The 24,756-nt window shown below is 39.0% G+C and overlaps 3 protein-coding genes across 4 annotated transcripts; 2 read left to right on the top strand and 1 right to left on the bottom strand.

Annotated features, from left to right (window-relative positions):
• The first annotated feature begins 227 nt into the window (after positions 1-227).
• On the top strand, positions 228-3,703 carry depdc4 (DEP domain containing 4). Of its 2 annotated transcripts, none has more exons than XM_085376306.1 (9): positions 228-303; positions 819-1,239; positions 1,586-1,740; positions 1,839-2,034; positions 2,145-2,395; positions 2,557-2,699; positions 2,896-3,021; positions 3,192-3,270; positions 3,504-3,703. In XM_085376306.1, the coding sequence occupies exons 1-9, from the start codon at positions 228-230 to the stop codon at positions 3,701-3,703; spliced, it is 1,647 nt and encodes a 548-aa protein (XP_085232432.1). The 2 variants fall into 2 exon arrangements, with proteins under 2 accessions (XP_085232432.1, XP_085232434.1); XM_085376308.1 differs by having other exon boundaries at positions 1,589-1,740.
• A 1,813-nt stretch (positions 3,704-5,516) lies between these two features.
• Positions 5,517-19,090, top strand: scyl2 (SCY1 like pseudokinase 2). Its single transcript, XM_085375463.1, has 18 exons — positions 5,517-5,641; positions 8,272-8,468; positions 8,709-8,866; positions 9,140-9,284; positions 11,435-11,584; positions 11,679-11,900; positions 12,745-12,861; positions 12,953-13,078; positions 13,276-13,452; positions 13,975-14,097; positions 15,108-15,221; positions 15,470-15,602; positions 15,718-15,836; positions 15,958-16,058; positions 16,285-16,354; positions 16,444-16,521; positions 16,626-16,751; positions 16,829-19,090. Exons 2-18 carry the CDS (start codon positions 8,292-8,294, stop codon positions 17,450-17,452), a joined length of 2,760 nt encoding a protein of 919 aa, XP_085231589.1. The 5' UTR covers positions 5,517-5,641; positions 8,272-8,291; the 3' UTR covers positions 17,453-19,090.
• Positions 19,091-20,730: 1,640 nt separating this feature from the next.
• LOC146615186 (protein mono-ADP-ribosyltransferase PARP12-like) lies at positions 20,731-23,607 on the bottom strand. Its single transcript, XM_085375543.1, has 8 exons — positions 23,577-23,607; positions 22,946-23,075; positions 22,372-22,516; positions 22,176-22,284; positions 22,010-22,088; positions 21,765-21,864; positions 20,895-21,009; positions 20,731-20,813 (listed from the first exon to the last, which is right to left on the bottom strand). The coding sequence occupies exons 1-8, from the start codon at positions 23,605-23,607 to the stop codon at positions 20,731-20,733; spliced, it is 792 nt and encodes a 263-aa protein (XP_085231669.1).
• Between the last annotated feature and the right edge of the window lie 1,149 nt (positions 23,608-24,756).

Here is a 24,756-nt window from a genome sequence, read left to right on the forward strand (position 1 = left end):
AATGGCAGCACATCTTAAATATAAAAACTGCAAAATTTTTATTTTTATTCGACTTTAGGCATTGTTATAAAAATTTCATTTAAAAACGAAACAAAACAAATAAAACAAAAACCTTTCGGGGTATTTTGCACGTGTGGCTGTTGTAGCCTCTGGGGGGCAGCAGCGGGGTTGAGTCGGTTCATTTTAGACGAAGAAGAACGTGATTACGTCACATATAGAGTTTCGTGATGGCGCTTGATTTGACTCCTCGGTTTAGAAGGTTGAACAGCCAAACTCGAAGCTTTCGTGAAAATCTACAGCATGGTAAGATATGAGTTTCGTTTTAACGAGTTTCTCATTTACAGAAATGACTATGCAAATATAGCATAGCAATTAATACACATGCTAGATGGAACTAGTGATAATTATAAACACGGTTGCCACCACAAACACGTCGTTATCAGTGGGCTTGTAAATTAACTTTCAACTGTAGTTTTATAAAATAAAGTATTAAATTGAAATAGTCTCGTAAAGTACTTCAACGTAGTACATAAACACCATGATAATGACATGCAGTGTAGCTTTTACTTACTAGTTCAATTCATTTCATTTCATTTCAATTCAAAATTTATTTATACAGCGCCACATCACAACAACAGTTGTAACCCTAACCCTTTCTAATTAGATGGAGGAAATATTACAAACTCCCCTTATCCTTCAAACTTTTAAACAAGTCATTAACATCCAACAATTACCTTTGGCTACAGTTAAGCAAGTTCTAGTTTAAACTCACTGGAGTCACTTTTTCTTCAAACCTCTGTTTCTTTAATTACCAACAGGCTTCTCTGGGCCCTTTGGTGCCACCCAGCTGTGGCACAACATCATCCAAGCCCTACAGACTCAAGTGGAAGTACGCAGCTGCAGGAGACATTTACGTGTTTACGCTGAATGTTTCACAGGCTCAGACGCTGTGGACGCAGTTCTCAGTTACTTGATGCAGAACGTGGCATTTTGCACAAGTGAAGTTTCTCGTCTCAAAGCTGCTCGGCTCTGTCAGGCTTTGATGGAGGCGAAGGTATTTGAACCAGTAGGCACAAAGCTGTTTCGCAGGGACAAGGAGGTGACCTTTGAGGACAGCAGCTGCAGTCTTTACCGTTTTCTGGAATACAAAGGATTTTCGAATTCTGATGTGAAGGGAAACATTAATGCAGAAAACATACTGCCAGAACAACAGGAGATAAAAAAGAAGAGGAGCTCAAGGTGAGTTTTACATAAAATCCTCTCTGTTCTGTTACATTGGTGCTTAATTTACATTTATTTTCCAGTATTAAAGCATGTGAATCACCACTGAAAGTGCTGATCTGAACACTGAAACTCTCATCTTTGCAGAATAGGTGTATTATGATTTTTTTTTTTTTTTTTTAGTAAATTTGTTGCATTTATCTTAATGTTCTCATTTCAGTTTCTTCATAGCTAAGACATTATAAACATCAACACTCATGCTAAGTATTACAACATTTTGTATTTAGATTTTTATTTAGAAAAAAGAAACATATACACAGAACCAAAGTGTTTGTTATCATCCAAATGTTTCCTGTTCTTTCAGGAGGCTGAATGAATTAAGAACAATTGCCAATCCTCTTGCTGTTGGATCTTCAGACAGAAGGGTTGAAAGATTGCTAAGGGCCATCAATCTGCAGCCATCCTTGTCTGCAGCTCACAACAGAACCACCACATCTTCTACCTTTCTTTCCAAAACTGGTAATGAGCAAATGTGCCAGTATAGTAAGGGGGGGGGGGGATTTCGAGTGGACAGATATTTTTGTTTTTGTTTATTTTGCTCTTTCTTCCTTCCATAGTGTCAGATCAGGTTTGGAAGCAGCAAACCGTGTTGCAGCTGCTGCAGTTAGTAGAATTGCCAGTGTTGGACTGCATTCTTACCTCTCCTGAAAGAGTTCATCCCCAAACCTGCAAAGCTCCTCTGGCCAACCAGGATCTGGTTATCTCTAACACATGCTTGGAACGAGAGCTGTCTGACACCCTTCCCCTACCCCAGTCAGTCCTCTGATTCATCCCTTGAGGCTTTTGCACTTTGGCTTGAGACCTATTTGTTCATGTATTCCATTACACCTGTAGTATGTTCTTTCATACTTTTTTTTTTCCAGGTTGGATGAGTGGCTGTCAGCAGCAGCAGACTGTTTGGAACTCTTTCCCGACCAGCTGATCGTGGTTGCAGGAGAACAGCTAAGCCTGCAATGTGGAAATGCGTCTTTGGAGGATCCCAGTGCAGAACATATGACAAGCAAGAAGAGGCTGTTGTTTGATACCATTGCCAAATACTACAGTGGACAAGAAAAATCTCCACTCATTTCAGGGCGTTACCTGGACATACATATTGCAGTTCTGAATTTACTGGGTAAGAACCAAAAGAGCTAAGTTTAAGTTTATAGTGACTTTTGATTCATGGTGTGGAGCAATAAGTGATAGGGCTGTGATCTGTACCACAGTTTTTTATTTTTTTTTTGTTTGTTTTTTCTCCAGTCATGAAGGTTAATACTTGTGTCTTTTAATTTCCAGATGAAGGGAAGCTACAGGATGCCATCAAAGCATCTCAATTGTGTTTGCGGCTGCTGGAAACAAGTCTGAGAGATGAACTGCAAAGACTTCTGGCCTTCATGGCGATAGCAGCTCGCTCAGATGCTTGCCGTCTGCAGAAACAGGTCAGCAGCATCCTCTAAACCACACTGCCAGTTTCATCTTTTTGCACTTTTATAGAATAATAAAAGGCAAATAGTCCATATAGAAAATAACTGAACATGTTTGAATCTGTTTCACTGAATAATCTGATAGTACCGTAGCTTTATTTTGTAAAATTATAAATGAAATTGAATTGAAACCTATTTTTTGTCCTTTCAGACTGATAACAGATCCTTGGTGTGCCGCACATTTCAGAGAGCTCTTGTTCAGAATCATGAATTGACTCGATCACAAAGTGAAGCTCTGGTGTTCTTTCTCATGGACAATCACTCTGAGCTCTTCAAGGTAAAATTCTGTGCTCTCAGAACTACATTGAAATAGTCTTCTTAGACAAACATGCGTTTCCGTCTGGATTTCAACCAGCCTTAAGTTTACTTTTTAATGTCTCTACAAGTACCTGATAGTTGTTACAGTGTTTCCTTTTACTCTCTGGTCTTATCTTGCAATAATGATAGACACCTACAACCCTTATTGAAGCTGTGAGGAGCACACTGAGGACTGTGCAGCAGGGAAAAGATCCTGACTCATTTGCTAGTAAGTTCAATGTTAATTACACTCTGACAAACCATCACACAGTACACCATCAGATGAGATAACAGCTCACTATGTATAGATACACTGTACTTCAGTTTTTTTGTGTACCTATCTTATTTGGAAACACTGTTGCTCCAGATCCACAATAAAAAACAAAACAAAACCCCCACTTGTTCCTGAGCACTGTGCATCCTCCATGAAAACCATGAAATCCTCTTCATGTTTTGTTGCAGCGTTCACCTTCTGCCAGCAGGTGACTCCACAGGAATACGAGGACCAGCGTGAGGCTACCACCCTGGAGAGCCTCAAACAACTTCTTCATGACATTTCCTCGAGCAAGAGGATGTCTGCCAAGGAGAAGAGGAGGATGCTCAAAGAATTTGAAAAGCATCACCCCGTGGTCTTCCTGCAGCACTTTTCTAGCACTTTCTGAAACACACAAGTAGCTGGGACTGGTTTGACTTCATGGGTGTACCTACAAATTCATGCAGTTTCAGGATTTTAAAAAAAGGTTAAACTTGAATGCATTTTATGATTCTAACTAACAAGGAAGTACTGACTTGCATATGGTTACACCTCTAATGTGTAGTATGCAGAGTGGGGATGGCATTCTGAGGTGGATACATACTACAAATGCTTTTCAAACGGCATGTTTCCATGGGTGTAATCTTTCCAAATCCAAATAAATCACGAGGTAATGATAGCTGAAGTTTTATTTTTAAATTTGCTGGTAACTTGAAGGCAATGAAATTTTAGTTCAGTACATCTGGTCAACAACTGCTGTAAAAAGTATTGCACTAGTTTGAAAACTATATTGTTGGCACAGATTTTACATTCTACAATTTAGCTTTACTGCAGGATAAAATCAAGTGTTAAAAGGGTGTAAAGGGAATACTTAAATTTCAGTACTAAATGAATTCTCACAGCCATCAAATGGTTGTTTTGAGGCAACATTAAGTGAACAGCTTATGCTTCTAGATTGAAGTGCTCTATTTGTATGTGTAATACTAAACTTTTTTTTCCAGTGTGCATCAGGCCTTGGGAATAGTGTTGTGCTTTTCTGGGGCTGTGCATTTTAATTAAGCATTAATTTCTCTACATCACAAAAAGATGTAAAGATGTTATCCATTTTGAGGCCTTGATTTGGTAGCTGTACTTGAAAGAAAAATACTAATTGTTGTAATAATTTCTTTTTCTGTGAACGTTCTAAAAAATGTTATTATTAAATGAAAGCAGGAAGGGTGTTAGGATAACTATCCTCATGTATAATTTTATGGTTAATGACTGTATTTAGTGCCATAATTTAAATATTCTAATTGGAAGTTTTTAGGATTTTTACTTGAAAGATAGACATTATGACCTCATTGGAAAAAGTGCGGTACTCTAACTGGATATGCTACTGATGTAATTTTTCTTTAAAAATTATAAGCATCACTGTAATGAAGACATGGTCGTAATAAAAAATGTGGTCTCATTTTATTTTCAGAAACACTGAAATCATCTAAAAAAATGCAATTTATGATGCTGAAACATACTTTATTTTGTTTCAGATTAACATGTTTAATAAAGCCTTTCTAAAACTTTCGATGTTGCAGTGTATGTACCACAGTGCAAACTAGAAGTCAGTGTTTTGTAATGGAATAGTGAGGATAAATATAAATTATGATTTTTTTTTTTTTTTGACACACTTCATCTGTTTCTGATTAGGATTTTCAACACTACTATTACTGCAAATGTTTTGTCATTAAGTTAATTCCTATCTGAAATTTAATAAATATTCGAGTGTTCAGTATGAGGGTGACTCTTTGACTTATTGGTCAAGAATTTATGAAAAAACATTTTTGAAATCTACTTTTTTAGAATATTGGTAACAGGGTTGCACCGCACATCGATGGTTTATTATTTATTATTCTCAAATACATAATACAAATTGGTTCCTGTCGTTTTAAACCACGTTTGAAGCCTAAATTATCCTCTAACTACATAATAATCCTTAAAATTCATATTTGTATTCATAGGTTTATATTTTTCTAATAATTTATTATAAACATATTGTTTGAATAAATTGACAAAGTGTGAAATAATGACCGTGTATAAAAGTTACGTTTTAACTTAGTTAAAATAAAACCGACCTCGAAGTGGTTATTTAAAAAAAACATAAAAGAAAAAGAGTACCTGATGACGTTGACGCACCTGACTCCGTTAACAAACCCGGAAGTAGAGCTCTTCGTTCACTAGCGTACCAAGCTAACTCATTTCGTATGCTACTGGAAGACATGGGGGCTGTGTTTCACAGCCATTACTGACAGCGGTACGGCTGAGAGCCCACTTACAATAGGAAGTAAAGCGGAGACCCTTTTTTAATATTAAGGTAAGTAGCTGGAGGCATTCGGAGTGAAAGTTTTATATAGAAATAATCGCTGTTTGACTGGAACGTCAGTCTACTTGCGCATTGTTGGCTAGTTAGCTTGGGCAGGTGACTGCTGTGTTCATGTGGGGAAAAAGGCAACATATTGCAACGATGATGTCTGCGACATAGGTAGGCAAAGGGTTAATAGAAGAATTGGAAAGATATCTGTTGACTGCCAGCCGTGCTTTCAGTACTCGTTTGCATTGGCTGTGTGCTAAACAAGATGGTTAACTTGGCTAACATCAAGGTATTTCACAATCAGATCTGACAGACACGCCGAGTGACCCATAACACTTTGAAACCCATGCTAACATGTGGCTTGATCGTGTCGAATATGAAGAACTTATTAATTCCTGCCGACGTTACTTACTTGTTATTAGATACGTCCAGTTTTCATAAACAATTCCACCATGATACTAACAGGCTCTCTGGGGACCAGCTGCTAAGGTGCTAACGACTTTATTAGGTTAGCAACTGGTATTAATATAGATTACAGTCAAGTAAATCACGCGTTTCAATTTAGTTACTCGTCAGCAGACAGTCAGGACGCTTGTTGCAAAGAAAAACAGGGTCATGGGTTTCTATTCATGCGTACTGATATTTTTGCCATTGTTTTTTGGCCTTTCCACTCTTTCCAGGCAGAAGCAGTGGCGTGGTAAAATAGGCTATGATGCTGTCTGTTCTATGAAATCTTCAAATCTGATTGCCTTTAGTGCTTTCGATGTTTTGCAGCATTTTTCAGAGCACTGCCACATTTTCAAATGAAGCATCAGGGCTTTAGGGTTTCGATTCTTAAACTGAGGGACAAATTCTAGAACGCTAACAGCTTCAAAAGTAGGTGATGCTATGTGATGCTACATATAATGAGATGAGAAATACTTTATTTATCCCTTAATAGGAAAATTCTGCTGTTACAGTAGTTGAAATGATGAGGAAATTATAATATTGTCTGGCAGCTGCCTGTCCAAGAAGTGAACAGGCTGGTCTGGATTATCGGTGGATGGATAAAAAATTGTTCAGTGACCATCTCTCCACCACAGCTTCAAAAACATCCAGTTTGCAGTCAGTCACAGACCCTGGTTTTCCTAGTTGTTTTATTCAGTTTGTTGGTGTCAGCAGCTCCGATGCTGCTCCTCCAGCAAACCACAGCAAAGTCAAAATTGAATTTAAGTTTGAAAGCATTTATAAAACGTTTTATTAAGAATCACTGTATTTTGAACATTTCAAACCCATCCATAACACTTTAAATGTAGGGTTCTGTAAAGAATTAATTATTAAAACTGCAGCTTACGTGGCAATGTATGGATTTGCTGGGAGCTTATTCGGTTCAAACATCAAAGGTCTAGAAGGCTGCTCAAGAAAGATTAAGAACACTGAAGGAAGTGTTTGCATTTTAAAAAAATAAACGTAACAAACAAAAAAAACTTGCTTCACAATCATCGGTCATGCTCTTTTGTCTAGGTTTCTGTTGCCTAACTTGCTCTTACTCTAGACTATTTTGAAAGAGAGCATTAATGTGGTGTGGCTCAGTTTGCTCTGAGTCATTTTATATTTCTGGGGACAGCGCGGATTGTTACTATGCTTATTCTCCTCAGCCAGCACAGGGAGGATGCTGGTGGGGACTTTGATGTGCAAATTTTCAAGCAGGTGCATTAGTGCATGTCTAATGGTTTGTTGAAGGCTTTTGCTTTGCCAGAAGCACACAGATGTCTCTTTCACCAACTACCTACACAGAATATTTGTGTTTCAAGTCCCATGAAGCTGACAAAATGAGCAAATAACCTTTTTGTGAAGCCTTCCACCGATTTCATCTTAATATAGTAGAAGTTTTTGCTAAACAGGAGAATGGGGTGAAAGCCAGGGAACGGGTTTGGGAATGCACACTCGCGTTTTTAGAGGCTTCTTAGTAGGGTCACCATAAAGGCCTATTCTGAAACAGGAAAAGGAAACGCATTTGAAACAGCTTCATATTTTAATTAAATTATTGATATGTGGCTGCAGTTTACTGATAATCTTTTGCAAAAGGAACTGATTTAATCAATCTCATTATTGGGGGTTTTGTGTAAACACAGCCTTCCTATTTAATTTCTTTAACCACTGTCTTTTTTTTTCTAAAAGGTGCTTCTTCAGTATCTGCAGAAATCCAAAGACCTGTTGATATACAAGGCTTTTATATCATTGAAAAGAAGTTGTTTTTTTTCTCCTACTGACCAGAGTTGTGGGCTTTTTTTTTGGGCATGCATCTGTACTATAGTCTGCCAAACTATTGTTGGTTTGTGTACAGCACAGACAGTACATGCTGAATGTACTGAATCTAATATTACCACCATATTCCACATCTTTATTGAAAAATTCTATCATCAGAATAAGGTCTAATGCGTGATATACAAACTGAATTTACAGTTTGCATGGCCAACTTGCAATTTGGGAAATTGCTATATTAAGAATAACAGTGGAGTATACTGTAACTGTGCATGTAACATAGTGCCTGGTTGCAAAAACTGCAAAGAATTTCCTCATCTGACTGACTCTAGCTTATGTCTTTAACCTCTGATCATTCCTTAATGATCATCATCAATGTTTTATCTCAGCTGCCAGGTCGAGCCTGAACATGGAGTCCATGCTGAACAAATTGAAAAGCACTGTCACTAAGGTGACAGCCGATGTCACTAGTGCTGTTATGGGCAACCCTGTGACACGGGAGTTTGAGGTGGGGCGACACATTGCAAGTGGAGGTCCCGGCTTGAGCTGGAGGATCTATAATGGCACCAAGAAGTCCACCAAACAGGTGTGTGTGTGTGTGTGTGTGTGTGTGTGTGTGTGTGTGTGTGTGTGTGTGTGTGTGTGTGTGTGTGTGTGTGTGTGTGTGTGTGTGTCTCTCTCTGACCAGACCACCTCTTGACACAAGTTTAGATTTGATCCAAGTTCATAAATGATTTACCCGACTTTTGCTGAAAGGGGAAAAGGAATTAATTTGAGACTGAAAACTGCACTGTCACCATGTTGTTGTATGTCTTTTACCCTCCAGGAAGTAGCGGTTTTTGTTTTTGACAAGAAAATGATTGACAAGTATCAGAAATTTGAGAAGGACCAAATCATCGATTCACTGAAAAGAGGAGTGCAACAGCTAACCAGACTGCGTCACCCTCGACTCCTGACTGTTCAGCATCCCTTGGAAGAATCACGGTGATTAACACACACACACACACACACACACACACACGTATGTATGTCATGGATGAAACTGAATGAGTCACTGCTCAGAGGATATCTTGACATTTGAGATGAAAATGGATCATGGCAAGTAAAGGTTAAGGCCTTGTGCTTTCTTTCTTTTCATCCATGACAGCTCTAAATTCATAATTCTCTTCCGTCTGTTTTTACTCTTTCTGTTTTGTTTATTCTCTGTCTGTTATTGCTTTGAATTGAACTGATGACATTTATTTATTTGGCCCTCAGAGACTGCTTGGCATTCTGTACAGAGCCGGTGTTTGCCAGCCTGTCCAACGTGCTTGGCCAATGGGACAACCTGCCCAGCCCTGTGCCCAGCGACATCAAGGAGTACAAGCTCTATGATGTGGAGACCAAGTATGGCTTGCTACAGGTGAGCATGTAGGCAGAATAGATTTCTTTTTGTATGGCTGCGTGTTTCTTGATGAATAATTTAAAAAAAAAAAAAAAGGTCAGTCAGAGCTGCATTTACATTTATTTTCAGTTCACTCCAGTAGGAGAAAGTGGAGGACAAAAGAAGTAGCATTCCTAACAAAAAACTATGTACAGTAGATTGTCAGTATCTGAAAGCTATATCCTTAAGAAATGAGAAAAAAATAAATAAACCGAAAGACCTGACACAGGACCTGAGAGACTCATGTGTCCCTTCACTTGACCCATCTGCTGTTCACTGAAGCCTCATCAGAAATGGTGTCAGTGGAAGTGAAGCGCACGATCTGATATCGTCGTGTTGGTGTTGTTCCCAGATCATCATACTAAATGTTGTTCCAGGATCAACATTGCAAGTGGCCAATCACATTGTTGTGACGTTATTCTTTTGCGACTTCAGGAAAAACCGCCGTAAAACCAAAAACTACTTAAGCTGCGAGAAACCGCCTCTGTCCGCCAATCAACGCACCCTGACCCTAACCCTAACCGTAACCCTTTAAGAAACGGTAAGCAGAATTGATATTGTCCTTGCAACATTGGAATTTCATAAATGCACAAATGGCTTGGCGCGCAAAAGAATAACGTCACAACAATGTGATTGGTCACTTGCGATGTTGATCCTGGAACAACATTTTCATGATGATCTGGGAACAACACCAACACGACGATATCAGCTCATCCAAGTGAAGCTGTCAAGAAATCATTCTTAAGGAAGAAAAACGGAGAAAAGGCTGAAGAATGCCAAATTACACAACTGAAAATTGTTAGCAACTGGTCTGGTGTAGTGTAGATTTCAAACTTTAAATGTTTGTAAGTCATTGTTAATATGTATGGAGGAGGTCAGGAGAGAGGTATAACAATGAGTGTTTACAGATGTACAGATGTATGTAAAACACGGTAGAGGCTCTGTCATGGTTTTGGGCTGCATTTCAGGCGGTGGTGTTGGGGATCTTGTCAGAACTGATGGAAATATAAACCCAGAGCATTACCATCAGATTTTTATCCACCAGGTAACACCTTCTGGAAAGCATCTGGTTGGCAATGACTTGAAAAAAAAAAGCATACCTGGATAGAAAAAACCCACAATAAACACTATCAGTCATAGATTAGCTTCCCCAGAGGCTAGACCTAAACTTTATTGAAGCAGTGGAAGGTCATCTTAACAGAGTACAGAACAATAAATCAGAACAATAGATCAATAAATGTCTACATCTGCTTCCCATTTTCCCATTAAAACATAAAGAAATGAAGGGTAGCTTACGACTTTTAAACAGTAAAGGGATCAATTTACTGTCACTATTAGGGATGGGTATTGTTTAGGTTTCATTCGATACCGGTGCCAAACCGGTACTTTTGTCAGATCCAGATATCTGACATAATGGCACCGGTATCCATCCCTAGTCACTATATTAATTTGAGACTGAGCAAAGCACATGGCAAACTAGACTTTTAAAGCTTTTAATTAAGCATTTATTTACACAACAGTACTGGTTATTAATGTAGTTGCAATAATCAGCTTCTCAGTCTTTCTTTACAGGTTACAGAGCAAGAAATACTGGTGTTTATTTAGTGCACACTTCCTCTTCTCTTTTTTTCTTCTATTTTTTTTCTTAGTACTATGCTTGGAGATCCAAAACATTTTCTATGCTCTTTCTTCTCAAAGCCAGTTGAACCTGCTTGATGCCAAGCCTTGCCTGTCACCTTTTAGAATTATGTTTTATGACAGGTTGTAATACCAGGGAACATTTTACATTCACCTCCACCTCCGTTATTGTCTCTGTCACCCACATTGGTCCTAATTCTTCTATTTTTTTTCCTCAGAGCATTTCTCATCTGTTATATAAAGCAGGGGATTGAAGCTGAAAGACCTTAAAAGAAATGCCTGCAGTGTTTAGCATCAGTTGGTTGTTACACAACTTTTACTGCAGCAGTGCAGAATTGTGTTTAAACTTTATGACCCAGAACTCATTTACAGTGTGTTAAAATGTATGTTGACCCAGTTAAACTGATAATACTGGTGTATCTTGGTTGTTTGAGGCAAATTAATTTATCTTGTTCAGATTTCCCAATAACTTCAGTTTTCTCTCTCTTCAGATCTCGGAGGGTTTGTCCTTTCTCCACAGCGGGGTGAAAATGGTCCATGGCAATCTGTGTCCAGAGAACATTATCCTCAACAAGAGTGGTGCGTGGAAGATCATGGGTTTTGACTTCAGCATCTCCTCTAACAACCCGTCAGATGCTGAGGTATGTTTTCAGCCTGCTTGGCTTATTGCCGTGACGAAGCTCTACCAGAATAACATCTTGCAACTTTTTGACGTCTTACTTTAATTTCCTGTAGCCCAAGTACACATGTAAAGAGTGGCAGCCCAACCTTCCTCCACTCTGCCTACCCAACCCAGAGTACCTGGCTCCTGAGTACATACTGTCAGTTAGCTGTGACGCTGCCTCTGACATGTATTCTCTGGGCGTGGTCATGCATGCTGTCTTCAATGAGGGGAAGCCTGTTTTCCAAGTCAACAAGCATGACATTTTTAAGAGTTTCAGCAGGCAGCTGGACCAGGTAAGTGAAGCTGTATTGTAGACATGTTGTGGGTTTGTTTTTTTGTTTTTTTTGTTTTTTTGTTGGTTTCTTTTTTTTAATGACTGCTGCTCAAAAAAACCAAAACCTTTGCACAGTCTTTGGCTTTGATTTTCAAAAATGCTTGTTGTAGGCATTGTTGTTGTTTTTTTTGTTTTTTTGTTGGTTTCTTTTTTTTAATGACTGCTGCTCAAAAAAACCAAAACCTTTGCACAGTCTTTGGCTTTGATTTTCAAAAATGCTTGTTGTAGGCATTGTTGTTGTTTTTTTTGTTTTTTTTTGGTGCATTTGTGCATGTGCATCCATCTTTCTCCATCCTCCTCTTATTTTTGCCTTTGTTCCTTGATGCCCTCCACTTGAGCTGATTTCCCTGTGAAACGGGATTTGATTGTCACCAGTCATTAGAGAGCAGATGTTTGAAGTAAACAAAAAATGATGTGCGGCTGTGCCAAGATAACAATGTTGCCTTGAGAATAAAAGTGGACCATAATAAAGGGAACAAATACACTTATTTGGTTTCCAGCTATTCCTTCAAAGTCTTCATCACAAATATTAGTATGGGCAGTATAGATGTAAACTCCAGCTTGCCTGGTTTGTTTAGTTTTTATGCTCAGCTACTGTCATCTGTTGAGATCTGAGTCATTTACCAACTCATAGTTCAGGCGCAAGAGAACCATGACAGTAACAGTCTAAACTCCAAGAAAAGATCCTCTAAACTAATGTGGACTTAATGTATTGATAAACTATGGAATACATTACAGCTATAATACAAATAACTTGGGTATATGTTACTGTTATGGGGTTTATTCTTGTCTTTCAATTGTAGTTGAGCAGCATGAGTCCAGCGGTGCTGAGCAAGATCCCAGAGGAGGTGCGGGAGCATGTCAAAATGCTGCTCAGTGTCACACCTAATGTCCGGCCTGATGCCGACCAGATGACTAAGGTCTGCATATTCATTGCTTGCATAAGAATATCATTCCATCGTTCATAGGCCTCCCTTTGAGGAAAAATATTTTTTTGTGTGTGTTTTTCAGATCCCATTTTTTGATGATGTTGGTGCAGTCACTCTGCAGTACTTTGATTCCCTCTTCCAGAGGGACAACCTACAGAAGTCCCAGTTCTACAAAGGACTCCCCAAAGTCCTACCCAAGCTACCAAAGGTAAATGCTGCAAACAAGTCCCCCCAAAGACTTGTTTGCAGTGTGAATACTGGAGATTTCACCTTCATTTTCAGGATTTGTATAAACACGTTGGTTTACTCCTGAGTTAGCAGTATTACTGTGTTACACTCGATCTTATGACTCATATTAGTCATGTCATTTCATCTTTTACCTATTCTGTTGTGTCTTCTCTTTAGAGAGTGGTTGTATATCGCATCTTGCCAGCTTTGACCTCTGAGTTCGTCAATCCGGACATGGTTCCCTTTGTGCTTCCCAACGTGCTGCTGATTGCTGAAGAGTGCACCAAGGACGAATATGTTCGCCTCATCCTGCCTGACCTCACGCCTGTTTTCAAGCAGCAAGAGCCTATTCAGGTATACAGAAATGTAACCTGACACAGACACTAATTTAAACTTGTGCACATTTGCAACAACTGGTGCTTTAAGAAACGTCACTTTTGAAATATACACATCGCCTTAGGATGGATCCTCAGGTATGGAAGTATATCTGTTTTAAAAACTCTGTTTGCATGATATATTTTTTTCCCACTTTGAGACACGTGTGTAATTAATATTTGATATGTGATTGAACAGTTGTATTTAGCCTGCCTAAAACGCATGGTGCTTTATGTCTTGTTCTGTCGCATTATCAAGACTTCTCTGTATTTTTCTTCCCATGCCTCTTCAGGCTAGCAATATGGTGAGTGGTTTTTCTGCTGTGAATATTCTCTCGTCGCATCAGCTTAGTGTATGTGTTATGTTGTTAGTGATACTAAAAGCTGTACTAAAACCACTGGAATGAGTCTCTTACTTCCGTCTTCCACTGTACTCACCTGTTGAACATAGGCTAGTATTTCCTCACTCTTGTTTTCTTAACTGAGTCTCTGTGTTGTGCAGATTCTGCTGATATTCCTGCAAAAGATGGACCTACTGCTGACTAAAACGCCACCAGATGATATAAAGAATAGTGTGCTGCCCATGGTCTACAGAGCTCTGGAAGCCCCTTCAGTACAGATCCAGGTACAGAGGGGAAACAGGAATGGTGAAATAGATTATGATTCAAGGAGCTACTGTGCACATAATTTGTGAAAAAACATAGATGCAGTTTTATAAACATTCTAAGATATTCTTGGTATGTCTGGTTCTTTTTTTTGCTTTAGATATCTTTTGTCTAAATTAGAAACACTATAGCTGTGTCCCTATTCCTAGACCGCATCCTTCGGAGGCCGCATTTGAAGGCTTATTACGTCACAGCCTGGTGACAATGGCTGTCCCAATTCGAAGGCTGCTCCCAATGCGCCCAACAAATGCGTCTTTCATTTCACTGGATTTGAAGGATGGGTTAGTGTATCCTTCGTGGCCCAACCTATTTCCAACAATGGCGGCAGCTACTGTGCTTTAATTTTACTCTTTCTGGGTCACAAAATAAACTTTCAACATATTTTCAGGGGTGAATGTAGGTGTTAATTTAAAAATGTTATTGTTTGGCTTTCTTCAGTGTTTTATTTGTTCCTGAGTAAATCGGTTTGGCTGAGATTAAAGTTATAGTTTTCACACAGCCTAATAAATGTCAAACAGAAAACTGGTGAACCTCCTAAGACCTCACAGAAGTGTGAAAATGGTAGAGAATTTACTCCAGTGTCCTGTTATATTTTAGGAAGCAGGGAGCTGACAGCTGAGTTTATTGAACTCTACCGAGACAGCTGGTGACGCAAATCTGAAGGCTAGCCCGTCCCATTTCACAGCCTCGCACTTCCAGCGTTCTCGGTCTTCGAAGGACTCGGCCCATGTAGATCGCATAGGCTGGGTCCTTCGAAGGATGCGGCCTAGGAATTGGGACACAGCTTATAAGAGTAGTTGCTAATTTTTACTTCATTGGTGTTTATTTTTAGAATTGTGCTTTGTCAGTTTGAGACATTCATTTTTGCCTGTACTCTTAGTTCTCCTTTTAGTGTTGCAAGCACAGTAAGAATGCATTTCAACTCATTATCAAAATGTCACATTTAATAACATTATCTCTCGCTGAGCAGGAGCTGTGCCTCAACATCATCCCAACCTTTGCAAACCTGATTGATTACCCATCTATGAAGAACTCTCTCATCCCTCGGATCAAATCAGCCTGCCTACAGACATCCTCACTTGCTGTGAGTCTACATCGCTCATTCTGCTCTCGAGCTGTTTACCTCAATAAAATGATATATATATATATATATATATATATATATATATATATATATATATATTTTAAAAAGTCTTTACTTTGCCTTTTCTTTTCTAAAAATGCCACATTCTTGTTTTCAGTGTTGTTAGCTACTGACTGAAATGCATTAATGTGTTTCCTGTTTAATTCTGTAATTTGCTGTGTCACTGTGTGTCTTGTCTCGATGTGTAGGTGCGAGTGAACTCTCTCGTGTGCCTGGGGAAGATTTTAGAATATCTAGACAAGTGGTTTGTCATTGATGAGATCCTGCCCTTCCTGCAACAGATCCCCTCTAGAGAACCAGCAGTACTCATGGGCATCTTAGGTAAACAAACCGTAGCATCTCCCCTCCTCAGAGGAAGTTACACATATTACCATATCATTTCACATTTTGTTTTTCTTAAGAATTCTTTATTTGACGTGATTCCTCTTTACTTTAGGGATCTATAAGTGTACATTCAACCACAAGAAGCTGGGCATCCCCAAAGAGCATCTTGCTTCCAAGAGTTTGCCCCACCTCGTCTCCCTCAGTATAGACAACAACCTCAATCTCAATCAAGTACTGCACAGTCAAACTGATATAATATTTGTGTTATTTAACTGTAACTTTCTAAAAACAACAGAAAACTTTATATAAATATTAATATAACACATAGGGTAATTGATATGCTTTCTTCCAGTTTAACTCTTTCATGATGGTTATCCGTGACATGCTGAGCCGCATGGAGACAGAGCACAAGACCAAGCTGGAGCAGTTACACATCATGCAGGAGCAGCAGAGGTGTCTTTCTTAATTTAGTTCACCACGTACAGTAAAACTCCTAATTATCTTTGATTAAATGACTGTGAATATTAATTGTGATTTTTATTTTTTATTTTATTTTTTTTTAAACTACAAATGTCCTAGAATGTTTAAAGTACCTCTAATCTTTAATAGAGAGCAATTAACAGACAGTACTGTTGGTAATGTTATGACTAAGTAAGCACTTACAAATGTCATTTAACAGGAGCATGAACATATCAAATCCACTCAACCAAGCAGAGGAGAGCAAGAGCCCACCTAATTCTGGCAACCAGGTGATTGCTTGATTTCATGACAGTCATCGGCTCTGACAACGTGACTGTAAATGTTAGCCTCTCTTAAAATCTCTTCTTTTTGCTTTCAGATTGATGACATCTTTGGTGGCACAGGGGTTAATGGGAAGGAAAATGGATCTGCAGCACCAGTCTCACAGCCTAGCAGAGTATGCAGTTAATTCTTTTGATTAATTTCCACCCGCTTTCTTCTTTGTTCATTTAGCATGCAGCCTGGTTTGCTTATTTCCTTTCTTCCTTTGCACACCTCTAGGTGTCTCTCACGCTAGAAGAGAAGCAGCGATTGGCTAAAGAGCAGGAACAGGCAGCCAAACTGAGGAACCAGCAGCCGTTAGCGCCACAGACGATCAAAGCAGCCACCGCTGGCTCCAACTCACAGGTAAATCCTGACAATATCTGCGTACACAAACACACACTCGTGCTCAAACACTAATCATACTACTTGTTATGTTACAGACTAAGGATCTGACCAGCAGCCTTCTCAGCAACATGACATCTATGTCCATGGCAAACACAGCACGACCAGCCCCAGTGCAAGGATCCACCATGTCTACATTCCCCTCCTCTGGTCCAATGGTCGGCTCCATGGGAACCTCTGTCTCAAATGGTTTTAACCCAGCTATGGGCTTCCAGGCAGGAGGCATGGGGATGGGCATGCGACCCACAGGTCCCAGCCTCTACGGTGGAATGCCCACCACCACCAGCACCCCAAACTTTGGATCCCTCACACAGAATCAAGGAACAACTGGACAAACAAATAAACCTCCTGACATGTCAGCGTTGGACAATCTTTTTACATCCAACAAGCCCAAAGTCACTCTTAACCAGATCGGTCCCAAAGCTCCACCTGGAACCAGCAGCCCTTGGCTCGGTCAGTTTAATTCACCCCAGAACCCTCAGACTCAGATGCAGGGTGTGCCAGTTGGTATGGGAGGGGTGCCTGGTGCGTTTGGGATGCAAGCAAACCCTTTTTTCAGCCCTCAGAACTTTGCTCAACCTGCTGCTGCCCCTAGCATGAACCCAAGTGGGATAAAACATAGTGCATCTGTCAACAATGATCTGAAAGACTTATTTGGCTAAACAAGAATTAAAGAGAGACTCCAGGTTAAGTATATTCTTTTAATGACTGTGGACAGAAGAGCCTTGAATTCTCACAGAAAGGCCGACTGAATGTGAAGATTGAAAGTCCTTTCAAGGCTCTTACTGTTGGCATTTTTAATCTGACCTGGCTTAAGTTCTGACTCTCTCTGTTGGCAAACTAACCTGAATTCCATTTTTACTTGACTAGAAGGACAGACTATCGAGGTGAAGTTTCTTCTTCTATGCTGGGGGTTTCCTACTGTTTTTGTACTTAACATTCTTGATGGGTTGACTTGAATTCCAACTCAGATTATTCAGGAAGGGTTTGTGTTTATAACATGAATGATGGAGTGGATGGACTGCAATTCACTTCTTGAACATGTGACGTCTGAGTCAACATAATTGGCGGAAAAATATTTTTAAAAAGTGGTTACTGTGTCTCTCATCTGGTCATTTTCAGGCTTCTGTACCTTTAATCCTGTTTGGATTGTAATCACCCCGTTAATTTGCCGTTATCGGTTGTTATTATTCCTATGACTGTTAATGGTAGGTAGTCACCTCACTGCTAGTGGGCTCAGTAGAACAGGGCTGCTCAAAAGGAAAATAGTGCATAAAGAGGCAGGCAGGAAAGTGGGGGTATAATCATCTTCTTCTCATTTCTTCTAGGCTTGATTTTTACTTTCACTTACTTTTTACTTGAATTTGCTGCTTCTTGGCGTCCTTGTGCTGATTATATTAAGTTAAAAAACTACTTGGGTAGGAAAAGATGGAATGCACTTCTTTACACAGTCGCTAGAGAGCTCCTGCATAATTGAGGCCTTTTCTGCTTATTGCCAATTATGATGGTAGTAGGTGGAGATGGGTGCATGCTGACTATATTTATGGGACTGATTACAACACATAATGGCTTGTCAGTGGGCTGATTACATCCATGCGAACTATACTGCTTTTCCAGACTGTTTTTTAGAATTGCTGCAAGTCTAAAATGATCAGAGAGCTGGCTCGGAAACAGATGCCACAAACAACAAAATGTAATCTAAATGTAGACTGGCAGTAGCTTGAATTTTGGCTCTGAGAAGCATGCAGTCTCTGATCTGCATCCAAGAGGCTCCTCTGTGGAGGAAGTCTGAGAGAGGGTGTCGAATTGACAGCCCCACCGTTGCAGTTCAGGCTAAGAAAACCAAGTAGCTCCTCTGTAGTCTGTTTCTCTGCTGCTACATTAAAGTAAACAGTTTTGACCGCCCAGGCACCTTCTTTTGTAACAAGACCAGTTTCTGTAACTGCAGTATGGGTGACTAACCTGTGTCGGATGTGTGGAGTAACCATTGAAGCAGTGTCCTTTTTAAAAAGGCACTACATAAAAGAGCATATGCACTGCTTTAGCTATTGTGCCTTACGTGGGTACATATTTAAATCTAGACGGCACTCATCTGTTACTCAAGTATTAATGTTTTCCATCTTTATCAGCTGTCTGGCACTTGCTTCTCTAACCACTTGCTTTGTTGCATGTTACTCTCCTTGACCACAAAAGATCTGAAGTTTAATTAACATCTTTTCTTATGATTCCTCATGATTCTAGTGACCAATGAAAAAATATATTAACACGTTTTTACTGATGAGATCTTTAAGGGACTTCTGCGCTACCATTTATGTTGATCAGTTTATGAAATAAAGATTATCACAATATATTTTGATTGTAGCACTTTTCAGCTATCAGTAGACCTGTACTGGTGGCATATTATGAAGTGTAGATAAATAGTTTATTTAAAAGTGGGTTGCTCTGAGAGGGCCTTGCCTTTTTTTTTTTTTTTTTTTTTTTTTTGTTTGTTGTTGTGGTAATGTTTAAGAGGCCTTAGCTGAGTTGTGTGCAATAATCACTGTCGGTTGTTAAGGGTGCATATCGATTGGCTCGAACATCTCTCTCCTTAACTAAAACTTTGTTTTGACCTCTTATAACATAGGTCTGTGAAATTTTCTAAAGAATTAGATATTAATGTGTGCTCATTCTAAAGCTACATTTTTCAAGAATCACAGAATTTTAGGGTTTTTAGGTGTACATTGGTCATACAGGTTGTTTTTTTTTTTTTCCATGATGATGATGATTGTTTAAAATGTTTTATCTTTTATCACAAAACCCTTTTGGTTTTGTATAAAAATGCCACAAATGGCAGTGTTACTCATTTAACTTAATCCCTGGGTTCTGTTAATTCCTCTGCTTTTCACATACCAGACTAAAAATGTGTCTGCAAATGGATGTTTTTCAACCTTGAGTCGACATGTGGCACATATTATTTCATTGCTAAATGGATGTAGTTTTTGGAGTGTTTCACATATCCTAGCAGAACCCCAAAGGAACAACTGAAAGCTTATTCTTCTACAAGATCATTTATATATGACTGTTGTCCTATATGTGTAGTGTGGGCTTTGTTTCATGTGTCAAGGTGCTGGTCTCTGAGGGTGGAAATCTGTACATATAAAGGAAAGTGCACAATCTAATCTTGTCTGGATTTTTGAGTGTAAATTTAAGAAATGAAGGAGAAGCACAATCCAAAGGAAGTTTTAATAAATTCTTAAAAAGATTTACATGGCACAGCTTGTAGACAATCAGGATTACACGAAATAAGCAAATTAACTAGGGTTAAAAAAAAAAAAAAAAAAGTGAAAACATCTAAAAAGTCCAATAATTACACAAATTGTGAATATTTGAAGATTTACTAAAACATGGAATTTACTTGTATTTTATGGTGAACTGATAAAAAAATAACTGATTTTAAGTTAAAAGATTTATCTGTAAAGGATTCCACTTATTTAATATGCAATGAAAACAAAATGACTTCAGCGGAGGAATAAATAAATGTCGATCAGCCTGTTGAGGTGAAGAGGGCAGGAAGGGAGGAGGCAGCTTCTGACAGGAGAGGCAACCTGAGGTGGGCAGTGACACAACTGGTAGGATCAACATTAAGTTGACCCCTGACCTACAAATCCCCTCAGTCACTGATTAAGTCTCACCGCTCTGGTTGTGCCCGTGCTCAGGTTTATCTGAGTTACTGTTATAAAATACAAAAGGTGTATTAGCCAGGACTGTAGATTTAAACTATAAACATTCAAAGCATATACACCTTCACAAAAATTCAGCTTTTACGCAGGTGTCTTATCAAGAAAGAATAACTAGTCAAATTATTAATCCGTGTGTAAGGGGGCAGCGTTCACTTCCCAATGTAACATTTACGCTAATCCACATTAACAACTCAAGAAATAAGAGATATGTGGTGACTAAGTTAAATATCTCTCCTTTCCTGGTGTTCTGCTGAATAAAAAGGAGACCTAACTGACCTTCTTGTCCCAGTATTGTTATCGACTTAGACATACCTGTGATATACTAGTGGTCATATAATGTGCTTCAACAAAAGCCTTATTGTTTGGTTTAACAGTTCTGAAGTGAGTGTATTACCTGAGAAGCCCAGCGTGTATGAGGATCTGTTCATCTTGAAGTGTAGTGTGCCCCGTTGGTTCAACTGGTGCTGTCTCTCAATACCACTGCTGTCAAATAAACATATCTGCACACACCACATATAGAAAGAAACACAAAGAGAGAAATGCACTTTGTACATTTAGTGCAAATTCAGTGGGGCAAGGATTAAAAGTTTTAAGACAAACAAAGATAAATCTGTTCTTCTCTAAACAGGACCATAATTTATGAGAAATAAGTAGGACTTGAACCTACTGAGACCATAAACATATCAGGAAAGTGTTTACTGATTTCATCTATTAGCCTGTTGAACAATAGTGTAATTATAGAAATCTTTACAGTCACAATAACTGAAGGAGTTACACACTATTAGAAAGAATGGTGTCCAAACTTTTTTCCCCAAGATTTCCATATTTATTAATGGAAAATCACCCAGGGGCCAACAATCCTTCTCACCTTTCTACTTTTCTGTCACATGTGGAGGGTGAAATAAAAAATAAGATCAAGCTGTTTGGAACACCTGAAACTTCAGTGAAGCTGCTGAAGATCGTCATCTCAGGTTAATTTTAAATCTGACTAATTTTTGTGTGTATTGCGTGAGTGTATAAAAAAACCTCACGCCCATGAGATGGAAAGAGGAATTACACTTTATTCATTCCGTTTGCAGTGGAGGGCTATAAATACATATAAAATCTGACCTAGGGCCATGATTGGCCCCTGGACGTGGTGGACACGCCAGGTCTGTGGGAACCCAAGCAATTACAGCTAATTATCTTTCAAGTCCACTCTAAGTGCATCACATTTCTGCTAAAACAACATGAAATGTTTGGACGACCTACTCACACGTGCTTGGTGTTCTGTCCGATTTGGGAAATCTCCTGTTAATTCCCACCTGTAGGTCTGGGAGGCGGCGGCTGTGAGCAGGGCTGAAGTGGAGCCAAGTCTGCAGTTCAGAAGAAATGAATATCATACACAATCATACAGAGGTTTTGCTTTCCTTACTGACATCTCGGTGGATTAAAGTCTTTATTTTCACTCAGCTAGCTGCAGACTTTGCAGTCTGACTGCAGGAAAAAAAAAAGTCTTACACTCCAGTGTTGGATGCAAATTTTGGACGCCTGCGCACCTTCTTATAAGAGCCTGTAAAGGTGTGGAACTCGGTCATGTCTACAAAATGAACCAAATAAATAAATAAATAAAAATATCACTGTATAAAAGTACAAGCAAGAACACATCACTGTAAATGGCACATACTTGAGAAATCGATCACGTAGCCTGAAAATGCAAAGGTTCCCTGAGGGTTCAGGGTGAACTGTCGTTCAACTTCTCTGCTGCTGACTGATGGCGACAACATGCTTAAACCCTGAAGAGGAGGATGACATGGAACACTCAAGGGATCAAACCTTCATGTAAAACTCAATGTGAGTTTATTTAGAATTTTTTTTCTCACCTGGGATCCATATTCACGCCACACTTGACCATCTCTGAAGTACCAGCCTATGTCCTCCATCTGCCCCTGAGGAAAGAAGTTTAGTCTCCGCACCTTCATTCCTGGGTCATTCGTCTGTAACCTATCAAAATCTATGAGCACCTTCCTGTTGAAAGACAACACAAAATCCAGTCGTCTGTGTGAAGCTTGTTAATGTTCTAAACAACATGGGTGGGAGTAGTTTATATTTGACATGATGTTCTGTGACCTCCCCACCTTTCCCTTTCCCTACATCATATAACAAAGGGGAAACCCTCAAACGGAGGAGCTAAGGTGGGCGGGTCCAATGCAGCTTGCATACTAGATACATGGACGAGGAAGTGGTATGTTCCAGTAATGTGGGCTGTCACTGAGATCAGCTGATCTGTTGATTTTATGGCTTTACTGAACTCTATAACACTGTTATGAAGGTTGTTCCACCCCCCAGTAAAAAGTTCCATATAAATACTTAAAGGTCCTTTTCTGACCAATGACATGCTCACTTTCAGTTTTGTAAAGTTGCTGATACTATCAGATATGCTCACAACACACTGACCCATGGCGTGTATTGATACTGATTCCCTTGGCTCCTGGTTGGCAGTAGTGTGCCTCTATCACATGGTCATTTTCAATTTTCAGCCACTGATGGCCAACTGACAGCTGCCACTCATAATTCTTCCTGTTGACTGTGAAACACAAGCAAAGATCATGTTATCGTACACACTCCACTTATTAATATGTGTTTTTGAGCAAATCTGCACAAAGGCTATGGCTTCGTGTGTAGTGTATTTATTTTTTATGGTTAGTTGTTATTTTAGGCCATATTGTTCTTTTTAAGTAGCTGCTGTTGGCACAGTCAGATGAGATAGAAAAATCAATGGTCCTTAAGTCAAAGGACTAAAAGGCAATCCTATGTAAATGAATGTATGCATGTAAATGTGTCATACAGACCTACAGTTTCCTGCCAATAGACCTTTGCTCCTTCATTAATCTAGAATAACAATAAATAAACATATTGTGGTCAAAACCTTTTTATCCCCTTTTCCCCCACTGCTTAGACTGATACAGCACTCTCACCGTCAACTCAGAAAAACCACCTGTGAAAACAAAAAAGAAGAAAATCACCTCTCTCTGCATTGTTGATTAAAATGTAATTAGATAACTTTGTTAAACGCCGGTTTACTTACTTATGATCGAAGACAGACCTAAACGTGCCATTCCACACAAACAACTGCTTTCACTTTCTGCTGGTGGGCTAAAGTTCATCCAGTGTGTGGACTAGGGTTTGGTTGGTCCATATGATTCAGAGAAGATAAAATTTCCCTCAATTGCCTATGAGGAAGACGTACTAATGCTGTTATCGCTGTCTTAGTTTCCTGCAATTACCCTTTAGAGAGCCTTGTATGTGCCAGTCTAGAATGGAGAGAGGGCAAGACTCTGTTTGAGTACTTGTGAATAAAACAAAAACACACAAAACCAGAAATTTTTAGGGCATTTCTTTATTAAAGTGCAGAATTGAGTATCCTTGTAATAGAAATAGAATGAAATAAATAAAATGAAATAAAAACCTCCCACAGTACAATAAAATAAGTCAATGGTAAGGTTCATCACATTGTAGATGTATTCTTTTTGTCAACATAAGTTTACAGATGAACAGAAATCATTTTTGTTTCATTTACACAGCAACAGCCTTCTGCAGATGCTTTATATTCTAACATTGCAATACACTACAACAGGGGTCTCAAACTTAAGCTGTGGGCCACTGTTGGCACTGTCATCTCATCGGAGGGCCACTCTAAAAGAAACACAAGAAAACACCCACAAATATTTCCAAAAGAGTGTTTTTTTTTTTTAAATTTCAAGTATTGTATAAGACAAAACTGCAAACGTGAATGCAGTTTTTCCCCGCAAATCCTCTCTAACAAAAAAAGTAACTTCAAGATCTATATACGGGCTGTAAGTAGGGGTGGCCGCAAGTTTCACACCCCTGCACTATCATTTACATAATTTATATTAGGATATATTATTACTACGCTAATGCACAAAGGCTGTATTCTATGTTGGTTTTCTGGTCTTTCCTGCTTCCTTAAATTGATATGTTCCTGCAAATATGTAAACAGCTAATGAGCCATCCCTATAAACACCAAAAACAAATATGGAATATAAAATATTTGAGGAAAAGTTATTACAGAATGCTATGTGACATAAGCATTTTTGTAATGACCTTTGTCACGCTGATTCCTCAGATGATGATTGTTGCTAACAGTTTGAATGTGTTATCTTTTATTACACTACCTTTTTTTGTATAAAACGCTACTAATGGGAGTCTTAATTGTTCAACTGAATCTTTGTGTTCTGTTAATTTCC

This window comes from Diplotaxodon limnothrissa, linkage group LG17 (genome assembly GCF_057381915.1).
Source record: "Diplotaxodon limnothrissa isolate DT_005_m linkage group LG17, D_limnothrissa_male_GT1.1, whole genome shotgun sequence".
Taxonomy (NCBI): Eukaryota; Metazoa; Chordata; class Actinopteri; order Cichliformes; family Cichlidae; genus Diplotaxodon; species Diplotaxodon limnothrissa.